This window comes from Pan troglodytes, chromosome 6 (genome assembly GCF_028858775.2).
Source record: "Pan troglodytes isolate AG18354 chromosome 6, NHGRI_mPanTro3-v2.0_pri, whole genome shotgun sequence".
NCBI lineage: Eukaryota > Metazoa > Chordata > Mammalia > Primates > Hominidae > Pan > Pan troglodytes.
Genome location: NC_072404.2, coordinates 29,499,078 through 29,524,491, shown reverse-complemented (window position 1 = coordinate 29,524,491; position 25,414 = coordinate 29,499,078). Strand labels below are relative to the sequence as shown.

At 40.3% G+C, this 25,414-nt stretch overlaps 1 protein-coding gene across 11 annotated transcripts; it reads right to left on the bottom strand.

Moving 5' to 3' along the window:
- Window positions 1-733: 733 nt before the first annotated feature.
- On the bottom strand, window positions 734-23,622 carry FAM221A (family with sequence similarity 221 member A). 11 transcript variants are annotated; one of them, XR_010158807.1, is made up of 8 exons: window positions 23,106-23,249; window positions 18,692-18,865; window positions 13,917-14,107; window positions 11,796-12,002; window positions 8,466-8,488; window positions 5,084-5,191; window positions 2,518-2,600; window positions 734-1,288 (listed from the first exon to the last, which is right to left on the bottom strand). XR_010158807.1 is itself a non-coding variant. In XM_009452775.4 (8 exons), exons 1-8 carry the CDS (start codon window positions 23,168-23,170, stop codon window positions 1,220-1,222), a joined length of 1,005 nt encoding a protein of 334 aa, XP_009451050.3. In that variant the 5' UTR covers window positions 23,171-23,250; the 3' UTR covers window positions 734-1,219. The 11 variants fall into 11 exon arrangements, 10 of the variants coding, with proteins under 10 accessions (XP_009451050.3, XP_009451051.3, XP_001158525.3 ...); XM_009452775.4 differs by lacking the exon at window positions 8,466-8,488 and adding an exon at window positions 1,701-1,808 and having other exon boundaries at window positions 23,106-23,250; XM_009452776.4 differs by lacking the exon at window positions 8,466-8,488 and adding an exon at window positions 1,701-1,808 and having other exon boundaries at window positions 2,518-2,597.
- Window positions 23,623-25,414: the final 1,792 nt, after the last annotated feature.

The following is a 25,414-nucleotide window of genomic DNA, read 5'->3' as shown; positions in this document are numbered from 1 at the left end:
TGATCCAGTCACAGGCTACTATCCTGAGTCTTTGCTGTCAAAGGCCATTCCTGGTACTAACCATCTTAGCCTGAGTTTATCCCTTGCCCAAAAGCAAAGCCTAAGACAAATGTTCTTATACCTGTAAGTGTTGTTATACAAGTAATTTATTTGGGAAGTGATCTGAGGGAACTAGAGGGAGGGGTAGAGGAGTGGAAAAGGAAAAAAGAAAAAGATAACATAAGGATATATTATTATTGAGTTGGCCACTGCTATGGGTGACTGGAGCTCAACGATAGGACTTTCTGAGGAAGTTTATGAAATGCATTTCAGAATTGTCTTCCCAACAGACGGGAGAGCACTTATCTATTGGGCTTCCACCTCCCATTAATCAAGAGTGGCCCCAAAGTCACTAGCTTCCCAACATCTTTGGGCTGCATATGTATCATACAGTGGGGTTCTAGTGGGCATCCCAAGCCACAGTGTCAGAAGATCCCTGCAGAAGGAAGCAAGAGAGCCGTGACATGCGCCCAAGACAAGGTGCCATCAAATGGCTTCTGCTATCAGAAGCCTGCTGGAAAGTGTTCCATAGCAGTAATGGAGTAAGAAATGGGGCCAAGAGGATTTGCAGTGGCACACAAGATGTGTCCAGTACAGTTATAGACAATGGGTAGTTGACAACACAACGTAAAAATCAGTAGATATCTTCAGCCTGAGAAAGATTGAAAAAAAAATCAGTAATATCACTAGAAAATGGTTGTAAAATTTTAAGATAGTTTTTATTTAAAAACATAACATTACAAAGTTTGAAAAATAAAAAAATTAATGATTTTAACTATTTTTTTGTTTTGTTCTCTTGTTTTTAACTTACTATTTTGAATGACAAAAAAATGGCTCATATACTTGTCCAAAACCCTTGATAATATCTTTAATTTTTTAAATACCTGAAACAGTTAAATTATTATGTACTAAAAACATTTACTGTACTCTCAGACAGACTCATATAAAATAACCTCATTTGTCAGGAGAAAGAAAGGTACATACAAAGTAGTAAATTATGAGTTTTGACAAAAGTAATAGGCATTTTTAGTTATTTAAATAAATTAAGGAAACATCCCAAAAGACATTTATACAGTAAAAAAAAAAAGTAAATAATTTCAGGAAAAATGAACTGTATTATTACATTTAAATAAACATGAAAAAGATACTTGGATGATGGTTTTAATTTCTCCAATAGTCTTCATGAAGGTTTTGTAGCTGATGGCAATGGAGCTTTTCCTTTCCACTTAGCAGCCTTTTCCATTTTCATCTGTAAATTTAATATATTTATTGATATAATAACTTGTAAACCATTCTAAAGAAAAAAAACTTGCAGAAAACTCATTCAGATTCATGTCACAGCCATTCCACAGTTATTAAGCAGCTAAATACTAAAGCCAAAATCTGTTAAAGGGACATAATTACACATTTTCAGATGGTTTTATTTTAATTTTACAGAAGCATTTTAATAAAAGTAATATATGAATATTGCTTTAGAGAAAAAAATTAATTTCAATTGCCACTAAAATTACAAGTGCTTAAAATGACTAAACTTACATCCAGCCTATGCACATTCCCTACAGAGTTACATAATGCACCTAATCCAGCTGGATTCTCTCTGGAACGTGAACTGCTTTAAGGATAGTTTTCTATAATTCTGGTTTCTATATTCCCACAGTTACCTTTCTGAAAGTCTTTTCCTCCTCCATTGTAGTTAAAGCAAAAAAGCAGCCACTGTGCCCAGATGTGTATCGGGTAATTTTAACGAGTCCGGATACACCTAAAAGCCTCTAAGAAGAATAAATAATACATATTAAGAATTCAAAATAGGCACCAGGCGCGGTGGCTCATGCCTGTAATCCCAGCACTTTGCGAGGCCGAGGTGGGTGGATCACGAGGTCAGGAGATCCAGACCATCCTGGCTAACACAGTGAAACCCCGTCTCTACTAAAAATACAAAAAATTAGCTGGGCGTGGTGGTGGGCGCCTGTAGTCCCAGCTACTCGGGAGGCTGAGGCAGGAGAATGGCGTGAACCCGGGAGGCGGAGATTGCAGTGAGCCGAGATAGCGCCACTGCACTCCAGCCTGGGCGACAGACCAAGACTCCGTCTCAAAAAAAAAAAAAAAAAAGAATTCAAAATATATTCTATCTTTATTTGGCAAATATTTTTAAATAAAAAATAAAGGTACATGTATAAAAAAAGGAATTAAAGATACATATAATTTACAAATCTGCTGATATTGATGTTTATTACCGACAATTTTATCTGCATATTTATCCAATCTTTATGGCCTTCATAAATCAACCAGTGTATTAAATATCATGTTATTCTTTAGCCCTGTTTCTGTGTATTCTAATAAGCCTCAAGGCCTAACACCAACTGTAAGTAAAGACTTTATAAATTATTTTCAAGGATGTTCCACATTCAATGTATAATCATTCTAGTGCTTTTGCTACAAATAAATGCTTAATGCAAGTGAATTTCCTCAAAAACCTACCCTTTCCTGGTATCGTCTTTCAAAGAAAGCCATATCATCCTCTTCAGGTCTCCTTAACGAAGAAACTTGACGACTTGTACCTACTAACAAGGAAAAAAATCTAAGTAATGTATTTATATCATTACATATTCCCCTGAAATAAAAGAAAGAAAAGTTTTCTCCTGCTCGGTGATAATGTTTTATTTTTCAAACCAAAAATGGCCTAAATGAATAATTGGTCCTACTACCTCATTCTCTTTTAGAGAGAATGGCATCACAGGACAAAAGTGTTTTTCACTAGCAAACATTCTCCAAATATTCCACAGTTCATATTAAATAGCACCATATAGCTATTCCGTATAAGAGTACACTTAGTTTTGTCCAACTACTTTTTACATTTTATAACTAGAAATCCATGTTACACTTTGAGATAATGCACAAAAGTAATTATTGAGGCTTGGTATAGGCAACCATAAGTAATGATAGTACCTGCTTCAAAATCTTTCAAAACTGAACTATTTTATCCATTTTTTACGGTACTCACTTTGTAAAATGGATCAAGCACTAATTTATATGCTGAAAGGAACTTTTTAAATTGCTTCAGTAGGAAAACATCTGGTTTTCTTGGTAGGTAGCCCAAGAGCCTAATTTCATAGAAAAGTACACCTTCATTGCGAGTGAAGGTCTTCACTGGGTCCCTTCATTTCCAAAGCAGACTAGCAACCTGAACACTTGCGCTTCTAGTTTCTAAAGCATATGAATTCACCCTCAATCAGCAACATGTAACTCCAGACAATCACCACAGAGTACAGCTACAGTCTGTTGACTATCTTTGACAAAAGTCTCATTGAGAAGAGTAAGAAGGGATTCTTATTTGAATAAGTGTTATCCACCCATTCCTCTGGAAACTCTGGGTCTATCCCTGGATCATGTGGGACTATTTGAGCCCAGCCTCTTCCAGACTCATCTACATTGAGTTGCATTATAATGGCATATTACCATTTATCTAGTAAAATGGTATATCACAACTCTTCAAAGGTGACTATCAGGCCAGGTGCACTGATTCACGCCTGTAGTCCCAGCACTTTGGGAGGTGGAGGCAGGTGGATTGCTTGAACTCAGGAGTTCGAGACCAGCCTGGGCAACATGGCAAAACCCTGTCTCTACAAAAAATTCAAAATTTAGCTGGACATGGTGGTGCATTCCTATAGTCCCAGCTACTCAGGAGGCTGAGGTGAGAGATCACTTGAGCCAGGGAGGTGGAGGTTGCAGTAAGCCAAGATCACACCACTATACTCCAGTCTGGGTAACAGAGCAAGACTCTGTCTCAAAAAAAAAAAAAAAAAAAAAAAGGAAAAGGTGACTATCAGAAACAAGCAACTGTCTGCTATATTTGCTGAAAAAAACCTTTTACCTTGGTCACTAATCACTGAGGGTCACTATACTGACTTAAAATCCAGCATGCCAGGCCAGGAGCAGTGACACATAGCTATAATCCTAGTGCTTTGGGAAGCTGAGGCAGGAGGCTAGCTTGAGGCCAGGAGTTTGAGACCAGCCTAGTCAACATAGCAAGACCCTGCTGCTGCTGCTGCAAAAAAAAGTTTTTTTAATTACCCAGGTGTGGGGGCACACCTGTACTCCTAGCTATGTGGAAGGCTGAGGCAGGAAGATCACTTGAGCCCTGGAGTTCAAGGTAACAGTGAGCCATGATCACACCACTGCACACCAGCTTGGACAACAGAGAGAGAACTTGTCTTAAAAAAAAAAAAAAATTCCAGCATTGGTGTAAGATTCATCAGCACTGAGGAACTCGGGCTTCCTCCTGTCTAATAAAGAAAAGCATTTAATTGACTGCACTTTCCTCTGTGTCTTGGCTGCCACTAAACTCAGTCAAAACTGAAGTTTAAACAAAGCAATTACATCAACCTTGAAAGCTGCCACAGCTGTGTCCTTTTCTTGGCTTCTTACTTGTATATATATTTTATCATTATGTACTAAGTTGTATGTTTTAAGGCAAGCAGCCTTAAAATCCCTGTGGGGAACGTCTAGGTGTATGAAAATACAGATAAAGAAAATTCTCATTTTAAAATATTCTAAAATACTAAATGTTAAATACCTAATAAGTCATACAAATTCATTCTTCCTGTTTTCAGTAAGGAAAATATAGAATACTGGTGCTTAAAAATGAATTCTACTTGCTCTTAATTTATAAATGATAAAACCCTGCTAACCTATGGTTATCACTGGATTACGCCTCTTTGGGAAAACCCAAAGGCAATTAGGCCGCCAGAAGGCCCTCTTATTCAAACACCAGAGCAACAGCATGTACCAGAACAAGGTTTAAAACTTCAAATTATAGTAGTATCAGAATCCGCGACATTCTTGGAGTTAGCTATTTTTCCCAATACAAAATGAAGTTGCTTGCTTTTTCTCAGTGTGTGGCTTACATAAAAGAAAGTAAAATGATAGCTTAACTTGAAGTTAAATTATCGTAATAATGAAAAAAGAGAGACGCCTAGAAAACAAATCAAAGCTCCATATTCCAATTTACTACATCCAAAAACAGTTCTAAACTTCATTTCATTACCATCTGTTAACGTTTCTGGAGAAGAACTAGATGATGCTTGAAATGCTTTTAGGAATGGGCTGTCTACTGCCGTAATGGGAGATTCTAAAAATTCAACTGAAGGTGCACCTGAGAAAACAATACATGGAGAATAAAAATTAAATATTTACAGGGATACAAACAAGTTATTACTTCTAATGTAAAATAAATTGGAACCTCAGCAGAATTATTAGAAATTCTTTCTATAAAAAAAAAATTTTAGACTGGGTGTAATGGCTCATGCCTGTAATGCCAACACTTTGGAAAGCCAAAGCAATCGGATTACTTGAGGCCAGGAGTTCAAGACCAGTCTTGGTAACATAGGGAGACCCCATCTCTACCAAAAAAAAAAAAAATACAAAAATTAGTTGGACATGGTGGTGTGTGCCTGTAGCCCTACCTACTTGGAAGGGTAAAGCAGGAAGATCATTTGAGCCCAGGAATTTGAGGCTGCAGTGAGCTATGATTACATCACTTCACTGGATCCGGCCTGGGCAACACTGTGAGACTCTTTTTATTTAGATTTTTGTCTGACATATAAAGTAAAAGCAAATGGGTAAAAGTATTCTGCACATTTCTGAGAACTTTTTCACAGAAAAAAAGAATATTATGTACCTATGTTAGCATAGAAGTTCAAAACCCTAATATATAATAGTTATAAAACACTATCAAAAGCAAGACATTCACAATAAGGAACCTCTGGCTGAAAAGGGTAGAATAAGTGTATTTTTACTCTATTCCTTACTAGGAAACCATCTAAAAACAAAGTATGAAAAATAAAGAAGACAGTACCTTCTTCAATGAAATGAGGAAACATCCACAACTCCAAACCATAAACTACAAAGACTAATTGCTAAATACATTGACTTTTGGACCAAAAGGAAGGAAGTTGCAGAGAAAATATATAGCTGCTCTATCTTCTTCACAAACCACCACCTTTCCCCTACACTGCTATCTCTACACCACAGGTGGTCCTAATTGGGTTAGAAGTTAGCCCCATCTTATAACATAAACAGTGTGGGACGATTGCTCTGTCTCTCCCCTCTCCTAGCCCCAGTGGTTTCCATGGGGCATGTGGGAACATGGGAGAAGGGGCTCTGGCCCACTCACGTCCTTGTGCTGCCCTCTGGCGGCTGCATGTGCTACTGATCTCAAATGCTCAACTTGTATTTAATAAGTTGGTCTCTCAGCTTGATAGGGCCTGGTAGCCTCATGCTTGCTCCCAATATAAGTACAGACTCCCTCAATACCTGTCACTTCCTCTATTGAGTCCCCCAGCTTAGGGAACCCACCTCCAGCTCTGCCCCCTGCTATGATAGATGCATGACTGGCCCACTGACTCACAGGTCAGCTGCTTCCCACACCCCCAGAGAGCTGGGAATTATGGACTCCTTCCACATCAAAAAGGAACCAAATTCCAGCAAGAGGTTTCCTCGGTCTAGGTATCTACATGGCTAAAAATCTGGAGTCCCTCTGTCCCTAGGTTCCTCTATACCTGAAATCAGAACAAAAACCTCTTATATTTCCTCTCCTTACTCTCACCTTTCTTCACCCCACCTTCTTTCATTGACCAAAAGGAACAGGCTTTCTTTCCCTATGAAATCATGTGTTACATAAGGCATTTTGGTCAACAATGGACTGCATATACAATGGTGGCCACATAAGATTGTAACAGAGCTGCCCTATAAAAGTGTAACATTTTATTTATTTATTTTGAGGCAGGGTCTTACTCTGTCACCCAGGCTGGAGGGCAATGGTGCCATCACAGCTCATTGCAACCTCTGCATCCCAAGCTCAGGTGATCCTCTCACCTCAGCCCTCACCAAGTAGCTGGGATTACAGGCACACACACAATACCAGGCCCAGCTAATTTTTTGTATTTTTGTAGAGACAGGGTTTCGCCATGTTGCCCAGGCTGGTCTCAAACTCCTGGGCTCAAGCGATCTGCCTGCCTCAGCCTCCCAAAATGCTGGGATTACAGGCATAAGCCACTGCACACGGCCTATTTTATTTTTATGCCATATTTTTACTGTACCTTTTCTATATTTAGAAAAATTTAGACATACAAATGCTCACCATTGTGTTACAATTGTCTACAGCATTCAGTACAGTAGCATGATGAACAAGTTTGTTGCCTAGGAACAAAAGGCTATACCATGTAGCTAGGTATGTACTATGCTCTACCATCTAGGTTTATATAAGTACACTCTATGATGTTCACATAACGAACATCAACTAACAATGCATTTTCCAGAATGTATCCCCATCATTTAGTGGCACATGACTATACCTTGAAGATACTTAGTGTTAAAATACTAGATGTCTCTAAAGGGCAAAGATGCCAGCTACCACCATTATTCAGCATTGTTCTGGAAGTACTAGCCATTTTGACTAGTCAAGAATAAGAAGAGTCACAAATATTGGAAAGGAAGAGGAAAAAACATTATTTTTATAAAATAAACTAAAAATTGAGTAAAAACTCTAAGTAATAAGAATGGTAACAAAAGCAATGAAACACTTTTGCTTTTTTATAAACAAATAATAATCAGTAAGAAGATATAATAGAAGAAAAAATCTCATATATGATACCAATGAAAAAAAATTGGCCAGGAATAGTGGCTTACACCTGTAATCCCAGCACTTTGGGAGGCCGAGGCGGGCAGATCACCTGAGGTCAGGAGTTCAAGACCAGCCTGGCCAACATGGTGAAACCACGCCTCTACTAAAAATACAAAAATTAGCTGGGCATGGTGGCATGCGCCTGTAATCCCAGCTACTCAGGAGGCTGAGGCAGGAGAATCACTTGAACCCAGGAGGCAGAGATTGCAGTGAGCCAAGGCACTCCAGCCTGGGAGACAGAGCAAGATTCCATCTCAAAAAAAAGTTAAATACCTAGAAATAAACTTAATAAGATTGTGCAAGACTTCTGGGAAAACAACTTCAGAATTCCACTTAGCTGCACAGATGACAAATAAATGAAAAGACAATATTGAAAAATATCAATTCTACATGGTGGCTCACACCTGTAGTCCCAGCTACTCAGGAGTCTGAGGTGGGAGGATTACTTGACCTTCGGAATTTGAGACCAACCTGAGCAACATAGTAAGACTCTGTCTCTAAAAAATATATAAAATGTAAAATATTAGCCAGGCATACTGGCATGCGCCCACAGGCACAGCTACTCGGGAGGTTGGGTGGGAGGACTGCTTGAGCCCAGGAGTTCAAGGCTGCGGTGAGCTATAATCATACTACCGCAGTCCAGCCTGGGAAACAAAGCAAAACCCCATCTTTAAAAAAAAAATTATTTCTACATTCATCTACATATTCAATGTGATCTCAATTAAAATAACAGAGTTTATAATACCTTAACAAAATGATTCCAAAGTTCTGAAAGAATTAAAACATAAGAACAGGTCAGGAAAATTCTGAAGCAATAAAATGAAGTCATAAATATTAACTAATTTATTTATTATAAAGCTGCAGTAATGAAAACAACATAGTGGCTGTACACAAATAGCCAACAATGTAGCAGACTGGGGAGCCCACAGAAATCTTCAGGTTGAACCCAACCCTGCTACTTCCTAGTTGAATAACATTTAGCAACTTATTTTACTTCTCTGTGCTGCGTATCCTCATCTGTAAAATAGGAATAATAATCTAACTCACAGAGTTGTGAGGATTAAGTGAAGTAATATATGTGATGTGGTTCAAACAACTGCTGGTAGTACAAAGCTGCCGTCATCAAACATGATCATCATCATCATTATGTTTTGACACTGGTAGTTGGGTTTTCTTTAGCTGTTGCTTGAGCCTAACACAATTATGCACCCATAAAACTGCAAAAGAATTTACTTATGAAATTTAACAAGCTAGTTATAAAATTACCTAGAAGAGAAAATGCACAAAAATATCAAGACAATCTTGAAAACAATCACAAACAGGAGGAATTTACCATATCAAATATCATGACACACCAGGAAGCGATCATAAAAAAATATATATTACATAAATATATAATATTGGCACAGGATAGACAAATGGGCCAATGGTACAAAATGGAGAATATGACAGAATATGGTAGTTTCCACAGAATACTATGCAGCCATAAAAAAGAATGAGTTCATGTATTTTGCAGGGACATGGATGAAGCTGGAAGCCATCATTCTCAGCAAACTAATGCAGGAACAGAAAACTAAACACCGCATGTTCTCACTCACAAGTGGGAGTTGAACAGTGAGAACACATGGACACAAGGAGGGCAACATCACATACAGGGGCCTGTCAGAGGGTGCGAGGCGAGTGGAGGGAGGGCATTAGGACAAATAGCTAATGCATGCAGGGCTTAAAACCTAGATGATGGGTTGATAGGTGCAACAGATCACCATGGCACATGTATACCTATGTAACAAACCTGCATGTTCTGCACATGTATCCCAGAACTTAAAGTAAAATAAAAATAAAAATAAAGAATATGGTAGAGTTTCAAATGATTTGGGCAAGAATGGTGCTTGAATAACTGGCCATCAATTTAGACAAAAACTGAAGTTAGAAACATCTACCTCACACTTTCACAAAAAATAAATTACAGATATATGAAAAAGCTAAACATAAAAAAGTATTAAAATAAAATGCAGGAGAATATATTTATAAAACTGAAATAGGAAAGGACTGTCTCCAAAATTTCTAAACTGTAAAGAAAAAAAATTAAGAGACAAATGATAGCTTGGGAGAAAATGTTTGCAAAATAAATAACAAAAAAATACAGAATATATAAAAAGACTTCCTATAAGTCAATGACAAAAGATAAAAACAAAAAAAAATGAGCAAGGGATATGAATAGGCAATTCACAGAAAGTGAAATGGCCAATAAATACGAAAAGATCCCTGTCTCACTAATAACCAGGGAAATCAAATTGAAACAACAATAACAATTTCACATGTCAGACTGGCAAAAAAATCAAGTTTAATAATATCAATGATTAGCCTAAATGTGAGGAAACAGGCAAGTTAAAGCATCAGTAGAGGATGTAAAAACAAGCAGAGCATTTTTGGAGGACATTCTGGCAGAATGTATTAGAATTTTACAGGTTAACACACTCCAATAGTTTTACTTCTCTGTATCTACCTTAGAGTCAAATTCATGCAAGGATATAGGCAGACAAATTCAAAGATGGAAATCTAAATGCCATGAACAAGGAAATGGTTAGATAAACTGCTTTATCTACAGTGTGGAATACCATACAGCAGTTAAAAAGAATGAAGTAGACTTGTGTGTCCTGACACAATAGGCCTTCACATTTTTCTAAGTTAAAAAAAAAGTAAAGCCAGGTATGGTGATGCATGCCTGTAATCCCAGCTACTAGGAAGACTGAGACTGGAGGATCGCTTGAACCCAGGAGTTCAAACCTAGCCTACCACCATAGCAAGACCCTATCTCTTAAACAATAAATACAAATAATTTTTAAAAATTAAAAAGTAAATAGTAAAATTGTATGTTAAAGAGAAAAATTAATTGATGATAGCAAATTACCCTCGGGGAAAGAATCAGACAAAGAGAAGTATTCAAGGGTGCTTTGCACTTAATTTCTTTTTTTTTTCCACTTAATTTCTATTGTTTGAATCTTTTACAAGAAAATATACACTCATATGGGCCTGGCGTGGTGGCTGAAGCCTGTAATCCCAGCAATTTGGGAGGCTGAGGCAGGCGGATCACCTGAGGTCAGGAGTTCGAGACCAGCCTGACCAACATGGAGAAACCCCCATCTCTACTAAAAATACAAAATTAGCCGGGCGTGGTGGTGCATGCCTGTAATCCCAGCTAGTCGGGAGGCTGAGGCAGGAGAATCGCTTGAACCCAGGAGGCGGAGGTTGCAGTGAGCCGAGATCGCGCCATTGCACTCCAGCCTGGGCAAGAATAGCAAAACTCCGTCTCAAAAAAGAAAAAAGAAAAGAAAAGAAAATATACACTTGTATTTATGTAATTTTTAAATGAAAAAATACATGCTTGTTGTAAAAAAGAAAAAAAAAACTTACACACGTGTGTTTCAAGTAGACAGGGAACACATTCTGCTCCCCAGTCCCACTCAGCTCTCAGAAGGATCCATCTACCTTTAATAGTTTAGAATAGATCCTATTAAACTTTCCCTACATTATTTACAACATATATGTATGCAAGAAGATATATGTGTGTGCACACACATATATACATATTTTACTACAGAAGTGATTAGATGTATATACACGTATGTTCATATACACACATGAACATAAACCTATTGTTTCCAAAATGAAATGGATATAATAGCATAAGTTACATACAGTAGAGTAACAGGTAAACTATATCATATCAAATAAAATAAATATTATTCAGCTATTACAAACAGTGGAGATGCAGATTCAAATTTGAGTACAAGTATTGGGATGGGAATGATCTCTGCCACGTGCTTTCTAAATTCTATAATGACAATACATTGTATAGCAGCAATAAAACCTCTTTTATGGATACTAAATAAGTCTGAAAAAATAAAAAATAAAATAAAAATTTTAAAAACCTCTTTTAAAAAATAAAAATCAAATGAGAGAATGTTTTCTGAAAGAAAAATACTATAAATTGCTTAACAAATATAAGGCTTCACTATTGTTAGCACACATAAAAACAATACAATGGGCTCACATTTCATATAGTATCACTTACCAATCCCACTGTCATCTAGCCGCATGTAGCCTTCCGCCAGCGAGCTGAAACCAGTTAATCCTCCCATGGCTGCATAAGGAATGTCCTGTCCCACTGGTTTTCCCTGAGCCAATCTTTCTTGCTTAGTTTCCACTACTGTGTCATGGGCATATGCAGGCTGACCACAAGCACAAGTGAAGCAGCTATGGAATCCTGAACACTTGGAACCTGAATCAAGATGTAAAGGGAGTTCAATTCTTAAAGGTACTATGTTGTCTACCCTAAAGACACTTAGCCTGGCAAAAGCCAGCTGAATCTAGATCCTCTGGCCCCTGTAACTCTTACCTCCAGCCACTGAACTCCTTCCTAGCCACTGTTCTTACTTCTAAAACATGCCAAAGTAGTAACCAGATACAACACAGAAAAAAAAAACTGCAAAACACAACAAGGACTAAAAGAAATTGAAGAGCCAGGTAATGCAGACCCTCTCCTCAAAAACTGAATTATAAGCAGGCATGGCGGGGACAGCCCGGTGGCCAGGACCAGGTGAAGAGATAATGTAGAAATCTTCCTACAGATCAACTCCTCATAAAAGCCAAATTAGAAGGCCAACCTGTTGACACAGAAAGGGTGTAGTGGAATCTTGTTCAGCAATAAAAAGGAAAGAAGTATTGATATAGGCTACATGGATGAATCATGAAAACATCATGCTAAATGAAAGAAGCCAGTCACAAAAGACCACATATTCTATGATTCTATTTATATAAAATGTCCAGAATAGGCAAATCCTGAAACAGAAAGTAGATTATGGGTTGCCTAGGGCTGGGGAGAGAGAAAAGTAAGGAAGGACTCCTAGTGAATATGGAGTTTCTTTTTGGGGTGAGAAAAATGTTCTGAAATGTATTGTGCTGGTGGTTACACAACATTCATGCTGATTATATATTAAAAATCATTAAACTGCACATTTTAAATAGGTTAATTGTATGACATGTGAATTACATCTTAGAAAAGTCATTGTATAAAAAAATCAAGCCACATTGTAATGGAGGCCAGAATATACCATTAACAAAATCTTTACCCATTCACACCTCTGACAAACATACATGGGAACAGCTAGGCACGGTGGCTCACGCCTGGAATCCCAGCACTTTGGGAGGCCGAGGCGGGCAGATCACTTGAGGTCAGGGGTTTGAGAACAGCCTGACCAACATGGCAAAACCCCGTCTCTACTAAAAATACAAAAATTAGCCGGGCGTGGTGGCGGGCACCTATAATCTCAGCTACTTGGGAGGCTGAGGCAGGAGAATCACTTGAACCCTGGAGGCAGAGGCTGCAGTGAGCCAAGATCATACCACTGCACTCCTGGTGACAAGAGCCTGGGTGACAAGAGCAAAACTCCATAAAAAAAAAAAAATATATATATATATATATATATGAACCAAGGCATATAAATAAGTTTTCTCCAACTACTTCCATATTCAGCCAATGAAACATTTATTCCTGCCACTGTCATTAAAAATGTTTTATTACATACTTCACCATAAGATTTCAACTCAAACTACTATAACAACAACTGGATTGACTATCTCCTGAAGGAAACTAATGGACTAGCACTCTACCTAGTTGAATGGATGATCCAGTGTAAGGGCAAAGGGGGTAGAGGTTGGAATTTGGGTACAGGTATTAAGGTAAGGGTATTACTGCATACAAAGCATTAAAATGATCATGTTATGTTAATCTATCAGCAAACCATAAAAGTTTTTTGACTTATAAAATGCTTTTTTAAAATCTATGAATAGAATTTAGTTGATTCAACTCCCATATTCAAAAATTTGAATCAGATCACATCTGGCAATTCTTTAAAATCCATTACTATTACTTAAATTATCTGAACTATATGAGATGAGGGTTTATGATTATCAAGCATACCATTAACTCTGAGTTCTTCCACAAAAATGAAATCTTAGAGTATCTATCCAATGAATGCTACTTAGTTGTTTAATATTAATGCCATAACTGAATATTAACTCTACAACTAATACAACTGAATATTAACTCTACAACCAGTAAAAAAGCACGTTAAATATTCAAGGAAGACATATAAACATTCTGAGTTTATGTGTTTATAATAATATAACTCACATGTATTGCATGCAAAGCCAGGCGCAGCACTGTGCTGATCAGCAAAGTGTTTGCACCTGCAGCGAATGGGCTGGCTACCATTCAAGGGGACATAAAGGTAAGCCCTGCACTGGCAGCCAGTCACTTGGCAGGGCAGATCAATGGGGCGCTGCTGAGGAATCGTTTCCAAGTCAGTTTTATGTTGTTTATACCTAAAAAAGGAGAAAGAGAGAGAAATATAAACACAATACAGGTATTATCAAAAATTACAATTTCTATTATATTAAAGGCAGATATGATTTTTTAATTATTATTGCTTTACTATTCTTCATAGTAAGGTGAAAATAAACTCTCCTACATATAGTACTTGTATCACCTATGTTGCTTTGGTCAGAGGAAATCTTTACTCTTTTAGATTTCTATTTTTAGTTATTTAAGAAGCTGTTTCACAGCAATACAAAGAATAATTATATAATTTCCTTAAAACACTTACCTCTACAGATTCCTTAATAGAGAAGCACAGCCTGAGAGTATGAAAAAGTTCAGGCCGGGCGCAGTGGCTCATGCCTGTAATCCCAGCACTTTGGGAGGCTGAGGCGGGCGGATCACCTGAGGTCGGGAGTTCGAGACCAGCCTGACCAATACAGAGAAACCCCGTCACTACTAAAAATAAAAAATTAGCTGGCCGTTGTGGCACATGCCTGTAACCCCAGCTACTCAGGAGGCTGAGGCAGGAGAACTGCTTGAACCCAGGAGGCAGAGGTTGCAGTGAGCCCAGATCGTACCATTGCACTCCACCCTGGGCAACAAGAGCGAAACTCCGTCTCAAAAAAAAAAAAAAAAAGAAAAGAAAAAGTTCTTTACCAATGTTATTTTTGTCAAAGTGCATTACTTAAATTTATTTGCATGTTTGCTACTTAAAATAGAAATATATTCAATAAACGTGTGTTGATGTAATTTATTTTAATATAACTTTTGACTTCAAAATAAATTATCAATATTTTTGAAAGCCAAAGCTCCTTCTTATAGTATTGTAATTTTCTTAAATAGATCACTCACTTTCTTCTCATAGGTGATATTCAGTAAAATACTAAATTTATTATTCTCAATATTAATCAAAGAAATGCAAATTAAAGGCCGGTTGCGGTGGCTCACGCCTGTAATCCCAGCACTTTGGGAGGCCGAGGCGGGCAGATCACGAGGTCAGGAGATCCAGACCATCCTGGCTAACACGGTGAAACCCCCCGTCTCTACTAAAAATACAAAAAACTAGCCGAGCGTGGTGGTGGGCACCTGTAGTCCCAGCTACTTGGGAGGCTGAAGCAGGAGAATGGTGTGAACCCGGGAGGCGGAGCTTGCAGTGAGCCGAGATCACGCCACTGCACTCCAGCCTGGGCAACAGAGAAAGACTCCGTCTCAAAAGAAAAAAAAAAGAAATGCAAATTAAAATGAGATACCATTTTAACTTAGCAAAAAGAGTCAAAGTTTTTAAAAACTATATGTAATACACAAAGCTATCAAGAGTGTTACGAAAGGGCCAGGAGCCTGTGGCACATGCCTGTAATCCCAGCACTTTGGGAGGCCAAGGCAGGTGGATCACTTGAGCTCAGGAGTTCGAGACCAACCTGGGCAACATGATGAAAACCCCATCTCTACTAAAAATACAAAAATTAGCCCAGCATGGTGGTGTATGCCTGTAGTCCCAGCTACTCGGGAGGCTGAGGCAGGAGAATCCCTTGAACCCAGGAGGCAGAGGTTGCAGTGAGCTGAGATGGCACCACTGTACTCCAGCCTGGGCAACAGGCGAGGCTCTGTCTCAAAAAAAAAAAAAAAAGAGTGTTACAAAAGAACAAATTCTATTTAATAATGTTTCAAGAAACTTGAAAAGGTCCATTCTTTGAACCAGAAATTTCATTTTTGGAAAATATACCCTAAGAAAATAATTCCATATATAGAAAAAGCTTTATGCATACCAATAATATTAGCAATAGTACTTACATCAGCTACATTATACACACACCCACACGACATAAGAGAACCAGTAAGTAAATTACTAGACAACAGTTTTCAAACATTTTAGCAGTGAAACCCTTTTGTCAAATAAAATCTTTTATAGAACCACAATACATAAAACAAATGCAGAATTGGTTAAAGCGAGAGGAAGAACAGAATAGAGTTTCCCCTTCTCCTAACCTGCCCTTCCACCTGGCACACCCCCAAGGCTCCCTCACAGCTCCGGAGAACACAGATAAACACCACTGGACTAGCTGGACTAGCTGGCAGGTATTAAAAATCTTGTTTTTGATCAACACATAACAATGTGGAAACATATTTCTATGATTCTGTCATTAAAAAGTGGCTCAGCATTTTATGCACACACATACTTAACAACAGTTAAATGGCACAGTGGCTCACGCCTGTAATCCCAGCACTTTGGGAGGCCAAGGCAGGTGGATCACCTGAGGCTGGGAGTTCGAGACCAGCCTGACCAACATGGAGAAATCCCGTCTCTGCTAAAAATACAAAATTAGCCAGGCATGGTGGTGAATGCCTGTAATCCCAGCTACTCGGGAGGCTGAGGCAGGAGAATCGCTTGAACCCACGAGGCAGAGGTTGTAGTGAGCTGAGGTCGCGCCACTGCACTCCAGCCTGGGCAACAAGAGTGAAACTCCGTCTCGAAAAAAAAAGAAAAAGTCATACAGATATTGTAAAAAAAAAAAAAAAAAAAACTAGCAGCTGGCTTTGAGTAGTGAGCTGCTTCTATATATTGTATATAGAATATATTCTATGTTTCTATATATCCCCCATTTTCCTTGATAATCATATACCACTTTAATAGTGGGGTGAAAAAGTTTGGAAGAAATCTCACTGAGTGGATCGGTACTAAATATAATAACTTCTCCATCAAAGTTGAGTTGGGTCAGCTGAGCATGGTGGCGCACATGTGTAATCTGAGTACTTTGGAAAGCCCGAGGTAGACAGATAACTTAAGCCCAGGAGTTCCAGACCAGTCTGGGTAACAAAGCCAAACCACTTCTCTACAAAAAAATACAAAAATTAGCTGGATGTGGTGGCACACGCCTGTGGTCCCAGCTACTTGGGAGGCTGAGGTCGAAGGATCACTTGAGCCCAGGAGGTCGAGGCTGCAATGAGCCAAGATCGTGCCACTGCACTCCAACCTGAGTGACAGAGTAAGACCCTGTCTCAAAAAAAAAAAAAAAAAGTTGAGTTGGATCAATTCTGATGTTCAAGTTCATGCTGTATAAGTTATACAGAGATTAGAAAGTGGCACTAAATTTGTGTAAGAATAAATTATAAAACTATCACAAACTTACCAAACCCCTCTTTAATTCTGAAAGATATCAACACATCCCTTATCCTCCATTCCTCCTCAGTGTTTTTAGTTGGAGTTGCTAAATAAATTTATAGTCAATCTATATACAACATTACTCATCCTAGCAACTGCCTAACAAACTTTGGCAAACTGCAACTCTGTAAATAGCAACTATACAAAGAGTCTCTGTGAAAGAGCCCCAGAAATTGCTATCGGAATAGGGTGGTTCCTCTTGGAACCGAAAGTTAAAGTTGCTGCCTGAAAACATGGAACAGGTTCAGAGACTTTTCTGTGAAGCAGCTTAGGTATTCTGAACTTTACAACTGTGAGACGGTAGCAAAATTTAAAGTAGAGCATACACACAGCAAAACGCAAACTTCAGATACAGACAACTCAAGCCAAAAACTGAAGCCTCACTTATTTCCTTTCCTTTAGGCACTTTTCTTGGAACATGACCATCTGTAATGCAAAGCAGTGTGCTTGTTTGTTTAAAGAAAGGTATCGACACAGCAGATCCTTAAGGTATAAAAGGCAATTAGTAAATTTGAGGAGAAATGTTTATACTTATAGATGGACAGCATGATCAGTGTGGGTCAATTCAAGCAACGCTTAAAGTAGTTCCTCAATCTGATGACCCATTCTCTACTTTCTCCAATGATGTGAGATGTAGGTAGACTGCTCCCCAGTCAAACTGAAAGACCCCTGGCAAAGCCACAGGGCCACCAAACATTTTTACCAATGGCAAGAGAACTGCTTAAGGTGACAGACTCCATGATAAGCACTAATAAGATATGATGGAAAATTTTTAATTATAGCTTTAAAAACCTTTAGATAATTTTTGTGGGGGTTTTTTTTGTTTTTTGTTTTGTTTTGTTTTGTTTTATTTTGAGACAGAGTCTCACACTGCCACTCAGGCTGGTGTGCAGTGGCGTGATCTCGGCTCACTGCAACCTCACCTCCCAGGTTCAAGCAATTCTCCTGCCTCAGCCTCCCAAGTAGCTAGGATTACAGGTGTGTGCCACCACGCCTGGCTAATTTTTTGTATTTTTAGTAGAGACAGGGTTTCACTATGTTGGCCAGACTGGTCTCAAACTCCTGACCTCGTGATCCACCCACCTCAGCCTCCCAAAGTGCTGGAATTACAGGCGTTAGCCACTGAGCTCGGCCAATTTTTGTTTTTTAAGAGACAAGGTTTCACTCTCTGTCACCCAGGCTTGAATGCAGTTGCACAATCATAGCTCACTGCAGACTAAACTCCTGGGCTCAAGCAGTCCTCCTGCCTCGGCCTTCCAAAGTTCTAGGATAACACAGATGTGAGCCACCATCCCCAGCTGATAATTTCTACTCTACTACATAAAGGACAATTGTTAAATGTTTCTCAATCATTACAATTTGTAGAAGTAAGATATGCTTAGCTTTTTATTTTCTAATTATCAAAAAACTTTGCAATAAAGTATCTTACCTATGTGTACAAAAACACAGTGTCTCTGGGCCCACAAGTTTACAATCCATCCCTGTTGGTGACCGCCAGCTCACAAATAATCTGTTTTGTAAGCGCAGAGGTAAAACTTTTCTTTTGTATTCTTCATATTCTTCAGGAGTAAAAAGTTTCCCTCCATCATCCTCACCAACAATTCTACAACAAAAAATATATATTTCTCTTAAGCTTTGAGTATTTATTTTCCGGGTGAGCTATGACCAGGCCACTGCAAATATTAAATAAATTTGTAAGCTTTTATTTTGTAAATCTGTCTTTTCTTACAGATGTGGCAGGCCAGGTCTCCGTAACAACTGTTTCAGCACTCACTGAGTGGTTAAGTTAAATATTAAAGCTAATAGAACCAGGGTCCTTATACAAAGGCTGGAATGTAACAAAAGCCCACCAAGCGTTTGCCCAGGCCTTTCCTGGGCCTTGAAGCATGACAACATAACGAAGGAATTCTTAAAGGACCCGTTTAGGACTAAACAAGTTTTACTGGGGGTCTGAAGAAACTCCCCAGACCTCCACAAACAAGTTTACTGGGGGTCTGAAGGAACTCCCCAAACCTCCATGATTTAGCAGGAGACAAGACGAGAGTAATCACCCCAGCACCTGGACCCATTTAGATTAACTAAATTTACTGAGGCTCCAGAGGAAGGTCTTCAGGACTCAGATCTTAGTTATAGATTAGAAGTTAATCATTTATGTCTTTAGATAAATGCACACTTACACATAAACATATATATACATATAAACATATGTAATTTTGAATTGGTCTGGCGATATCTTCCAGGCCTTCTCCCTATAACCAGTTACAGAAATAATCTCCCTTCTTTCCCAGTTCATCTGAATCACATTACTGGGCCACGAGAATAGGCAGCCCAACTATCGGTTTGATCCAGAAACATAGGTGTCTCAGCCATGAACCTAGTGATGGGTGAGAAAAGAAATCTTTTCTCCCCTCCACTTCCTACATAAGAGGGTTATAAATAGGAAAGACAATGAATTCATAACGCAACTTTACTGATCCAGGTTTATCGACAGAGGATTACCACATATTCATCTCAGCTTTTCCTTTGATACTGAAGCAAAGATGCTCATTCCTCTCATTAAAGGTAGAGCCTTAACTGCTCAAAATTCTAACATTTACTTCCTTTGAAAATGTATCCCGAAAGAGTACAAAAAACATCAAAGCAGAAGCCAACATGACTAATTTCCATACCTGTCTCCAAACCCTGGCCAGGGGTTTAAACTAATGCGGAACCTAAATACACACTCGGTTCAGCACAAGCTCCAACCACATCTGTGTGTTAGGTAATCAAGTTTATCATGGGTTAATTTCAGAAGTAAGAACCCAAAATATTATGGGAAAACATTAAGCCCCCACTATTTCTATGAAAAGAAATTAAGAGTTGGCCTCCCTGGAGGAAAAGATAGCACGATTAAAAGAAGTTTTTCCAAAACTGAAGACATTTCTCCCTGAAAATACTCCCCTTGAAAAGTCACAAAAAGTGATGTTTGTAGAATGCTACATACTTTTTTGTGCAATACATGCTTTTTTCCACACTTTGAAGCCTTTAGCTGCGGTAGAAAATAAAAACCATTGCTCTATGTACTTGCCATTAGAAAAAAAGAAAAACCAATTTATAAGCTATGAAATAATCAAAACCGCCTTCTTTACATAAACAATCTAGATACATAATAGTAAAGAAACAAAGGGCATTTAATTCTGAGATAAATTTTGGGCCATTTCATTTTCTTGTAGCTATCAAGAACACCAACAGGTATTAAGATCTTAAGATAAATGCGGATCTTTAAAAGATCTTTTAAAAGTAAGATGTCATTGGTATTTAAGTTCTAGACCAGTGCAACTCAAATTTTATTGTACTTACAGAATCCCCAGGGAATCTTGCTCAAATGCAGATTAAGACTCACAGCACAGTGCCTCATGCCTGTAATCCCAGCACTTTGGGAGGCCGAAGCAGGCGGATCACTTGAGGTCAGGAGTTCGAGCCCAGCCTGGCCAATATAGCAAAACCCTGTCTCTATCAATAATACAAAAATTAGTAGGGCATGGTGGTGGGCACCTATAATCCCAACTACTCTGGAAACTGAGGCACTGAGAATCACTTCCGCGGAGGCAGAGGTTACAGTGAGCTGAGATAGCGCCACTGCACTCCAGCCTGGGCAGCAGAGCAAGACTCTATCTAAAAAAAAAAAATAACAATAATAATAATAATAAAAAATATATACACACACACACACACACACACACACACACGCATCATAAAGCCAGGTGTGGTGGCTCACACCTGTAATACGAGCACTTTGGGAGGCTGAGGTGGGAGGATTGCTTGAGGCCAGGATCTCAAGATGAGCCTGGGCATCCTAGTGAGATCCCATCTCTACAAAAAATTTTAAAATTAGCTGGGTGTGGTGATGCATGCCTATAGTCCTAGCTAGTTAGGAGGCTGAGAAGAGAGAGTCGCTTCAGCTCAGGAGGTCAAGGTTGCAGTCAGCCATTACAGTGCCACTGCACTCCAGCCTGGGTGACAGAGCGAGACTCTAAATAATAATAATAATAATAATAATAATAATAATAATAGTAATAGGTCTGCAGTGGGCCTGAGATTCTGCTTTTCTAACAAGCTAACAGGTGATGCCAGGACACTGGTCAGGGCCTCCCACAGTGTGAGTAACAAGGCTGCATGCTTCCCCTCCCAACTGACTCCCACCGAAGTACCTAGGCAAGACCAAATCCAGGAAAACTCTTCGGAAGGAAAGTTTGTTTCCTTCTAAACTCATATTTTGACTCATCTTCCCACCCCACCTTCCCAGCCCACCTTTTCATATCTAGGCACTTAAGTCCTGTTTTCCCCACTTTTCTAAAATTCTGATGTCAGTAAAGGACCTGATAATCTCTTTCAGAGGGAAGTGTTTCAAGTTATTTACGATTGCAAAAATAATTTCCCAGCCGGGCGCTGTGGCCCAGGCCTGTAATCCCAACACTTTAGGAGGCCGAGGCAGGTGGATAGCTTGAGTCCAGGAGTTCAAGACCAGCCTGGGCAACGTGGTGAAATCCCGTCTCTACAGAAAATACAAAAATTAGCTGGCCGCCTGTAGTCCCAGCTACTCGGGAGGCTGAGGCAGGAGAATCACTTGAACCCAGGAAGCGGAGATTGCGGTGAGCCGAGATCGCGCCACTGCACTCCAGCCTGGGAAAGAGTCAGACCCCGTCTCAATAAAATAAATAACTAAATAATTTCTCAATAAAATAAATAACTACATACATAGGTCTGCCCTAACATGTTCGGAGCTAGGCAAGAGTCAACTGGAGGCCCACAATTCACATATCTAAATATCCAAGTTATCAGTCAACACCAGCTCCAGCAACTTGCTCCCAGGCAAAAGCTCTGGAGAAATGGAGGCTCAAGGAGCCGGCTCTGCTCTGGGCGAGGACGGGATGGTGGTTGTTCTGACCCTGAACCGGGCGTGGGAACTGACCCCATCAAGCTCCTAGCCCTTATTCTTCTGGCTCAGAATCTCCAGGCAGTTCTAAGGGTTACCCAAAACTACACCAACGGGACAGTCAGAGCAGGGGAGAACAGTCAGCTGGGGGGCCGTCTGCGCGCACACCTCTGGGTTATCTGGGCCACCCACGATGCCGCAGAGGAGGCCCTGTCGCTCGCTCCGGCCTCCCTGGCGGAGCCTGGAGCGTCTCCCCTCCGCTTGTACACACACATCCTCCCGCCCCAACTCCGCGTCCTCAGGCGGTCCTCTCCAGGACTTCCCATCCGCCCAGATTCCGGACGATCAAAAACCCCAGGAAGCGGAAAAAGAGGGCGTCGCTGCAGGTGCACCAGCCTCGGTCAGGACCCAGGACAATGAACCGCGTCCTCAGGCCAAAGGAGCGACTCCGTTTCCAGTTTCAGAAGGGGTTTCTCCAGAACACCAAACACCAGTCCGTGCCTTTCTCCTAAAACCAGCACCTCGGGGTGGGGAGCGCGTTCAGAAGTTCACGGTTGACTCAATTACTGGGTTAATTTGATGTATGCTAACTTCTATAGCCCCGAGTACTCGATGTGCATGTTTTCAATGGCCATTTAAAAAACAGCTGGACCTCTGTATCAGTCTAGAGTTAGTCATCCTTCTTGGAAGGGAGCAGAGGGACCTCTTAAATGTTATTGGAAGACTCATCACTGCATAGAACCGCGTGGCCCTACAATATTTAATTAGGCAAAGACTAAACTGGAATTCATCTAGGCCTCCCCCAACAGCCCAGGCACAGATTCCGGGAACCCCCGCGGACGCCCGCCGGGCCCCTGCTCGCGCCCCCAGCCCAGGGATCCTGGCCCCTCGGAGCGGCGGGGGGGCAGGCCCGGAGCCACAGCCTCACCTCCGGTACTCCAGGTACTCGTCCACCGCCGCCGCGCCGCCAGGAGGCAACGTCAACCGCTCCATTGCTGGTGGGGAAGCCAAAGGCTTCCCTGCGGACCAGCTGACCTCGAAGCCCGACCCGCCCCGTTCCCTCCCGGTACCGCGCCCCCTCCCGCCTGCCTCCTGATTGGCCCGGCCTGAAGCCCGAAGAGGCCGCGCGCGGCAACTGCGCAGGACGCGCGCCCCTACTGGCTGCAGGCGCCAGGCACCAGAACCCGGATCTCCGCAAGCGCAGCCTCGCGCCACATGGAGTGCAGTTTGCCGCCCTCCACAAACCTTGCACCTGTTCCCCTCTCCCTTCCCTGGACCGGCGAGTCTTCTTGTAAATTAACAAGTGACAAGGGAGTGCAGTGCCTTGCATATAACAGGCGCATAGAAAATGGCTTATTTCTTTGTACAGCTCTTTTCGCTTAATCCATCTCTTGAAATATAAGTAGTTTTGAGAAGGTTCTGCTTTAGTTTGAGGCCTGCCTCTCCTTAACTGTCGGCCTGTTTCCAGTATTGGCGTTTTCAAAAACTCTGATGTAACAATCAGTAGTCCTGGGTATCTGGGTTCACTTTGGGGGTTGCTAAAGCTACACGTTCTTCAAAGGAACCGAATAACTGATTTAAGGTGAAGCAAGTAAAAACAATTTAGGTAAAATTTTGTTGTTGTTTTTTAACTTTTGGAAACACTCTGCAAAATATATTTAGAAGCTGAATTACCATGCGATTGGTAATTTGGCCATAATTTGACTTAGCGCGTTGTGGAAAAGAATAGGAAATCTTCAGGCGAAGTCATTAAACTCTGAAGCTCCCAGGGGATCAGCTTTAGCGCCCTCTGTAAAGTATCTGGGAGGGAGAATATGCAAACAATAAGAAAAATAATTAAACTTCAGTACAGTACTTTAGTTTCAAAGTACTTTTCTACATATTTCAGGTCCATAAAACATTATGTAAACAAATTGTTTGGGTACCACCCCCCTCCCTTCTCGGTACCCTTTCAACAAACCCCACCCTCTCCCCAAAGTCTTCCTCCTGTTCAGAGGCGTTCTTGACAGTCAGATAAATGAGTGATCCTGAAATCGGATTCATATTTTAGGAGACTGATCTCAGCTCAGTATTCTCTCCTATCACACGTATGGTTTGCTGCTGTCCATTTTACCTCTTCCCCCCGACGCCTCCCAGATGGGGTCTTGCTCTGTCTCCAAGGCTGGAGTGCAGTGGCGGGATCTCGACTCACTGCAACCTCTACCTCCTAGGTTCAAGCAATTCTCCTGCCTCAGCCTCCTGAGTAGCTGGGATTACAGGCACTAGCCACCACGCCTGGCTTTTGTGTGTGTGTGTGTGTGTGTGTGTGTGTGTGTGTGTGTGTGTCTGTGTGTATTTTTAGTAGAGACAGGGTTTCACCATGTTGGCCAGGCTGGTCTCGATCTCCTGACCTCGTGATTTGCCCGCCTCAGCCTCCCAAAGTGCTGGGATTACAGGCGTGAGCCACCACGCCCAGCCCCATTCTACCTCTATGAGAGCCTAGTCTTGCTTTTAGGCAGCAACTGAACTAACAAAGAAAAATAGAAGAAAATGCCGGGCTCTGCAGGCTTACAGAAAAGTGGCAGGGGAATGTCTGTGTAGGCAAGTACAATTTAAAAATCTAGAGGGAAATGGTTAAAATAGATTTAGCCCAATTGTGGACTCTTCCAGGAAGATGCTGGAGCAGTAAACTCTTCTGGCCAAAGAAGTCAACAAAAATATTGAGCGTGACGAATAAGAGTATGGAACAAACTAGAAAATGTTATCCTGACCTTACATAAAGCTGACAGATTTGCAAATTAAAATACTGTATATGGTAATCACCTCTGCTTTAATAAAAAGGTATAATCAAACTATAACTTCCTCCCAATGTGTAGCTAAATTGATCTAGGAAGTAGGGTGGACAGAGGAACATGTAAATTGCCTAGGCAAGTGTTAGGCATTTTATTTATTCAATCCTCATGAAAGTTTATGAGATAGGATTTGCCAGCATTTTGCTGTGATGTATAGGTTAGGAATGCTTTCTTCTGAAAATAACAGAATAATTCAACTAACAGTGGCTTAATTAAACATAAATTTTATTTTTTATTGCTCTAAAGAAGAGTGGGGGTAGGTAGTTGCTCACATTGGTTTAGAGCATTTTCCTCATGGTTGCAAGAGCTGTTACAACTCCAGAAATCATATCCAAATTCAAGAAAGGAAAAAGGAGGGCCACCAACATCATTTGTTTCTTTTATCAAAGAGTTTTCCTAGAGGCCT

Excerpts from the sequence above, each read along its gene's own strand:
- FAM221A (XM_009452775.4), bottom strand. The coding sequence starts at position 23,170 with ATGGAGCGGTTGACGTTGCCTCCTGGCGGCGCGGCGGCGGTGGACGAG. Across the intron at positions 5,192-11,795 it reads GCTAGATGACAGTGGGATTG|GTGCACCTTCAGTTGAATTT; the intron begins GTAAGTGATACT and ends TTGTTTTCTCAG. Across the intron at positions 1,809-2,517 it reads AAAGACGATACCAGGAAAGG|AGGCTTTTAGGTGTATCCGG; the intron begins GTAGGTTTTTGA and ends TATTCTTCTTAG.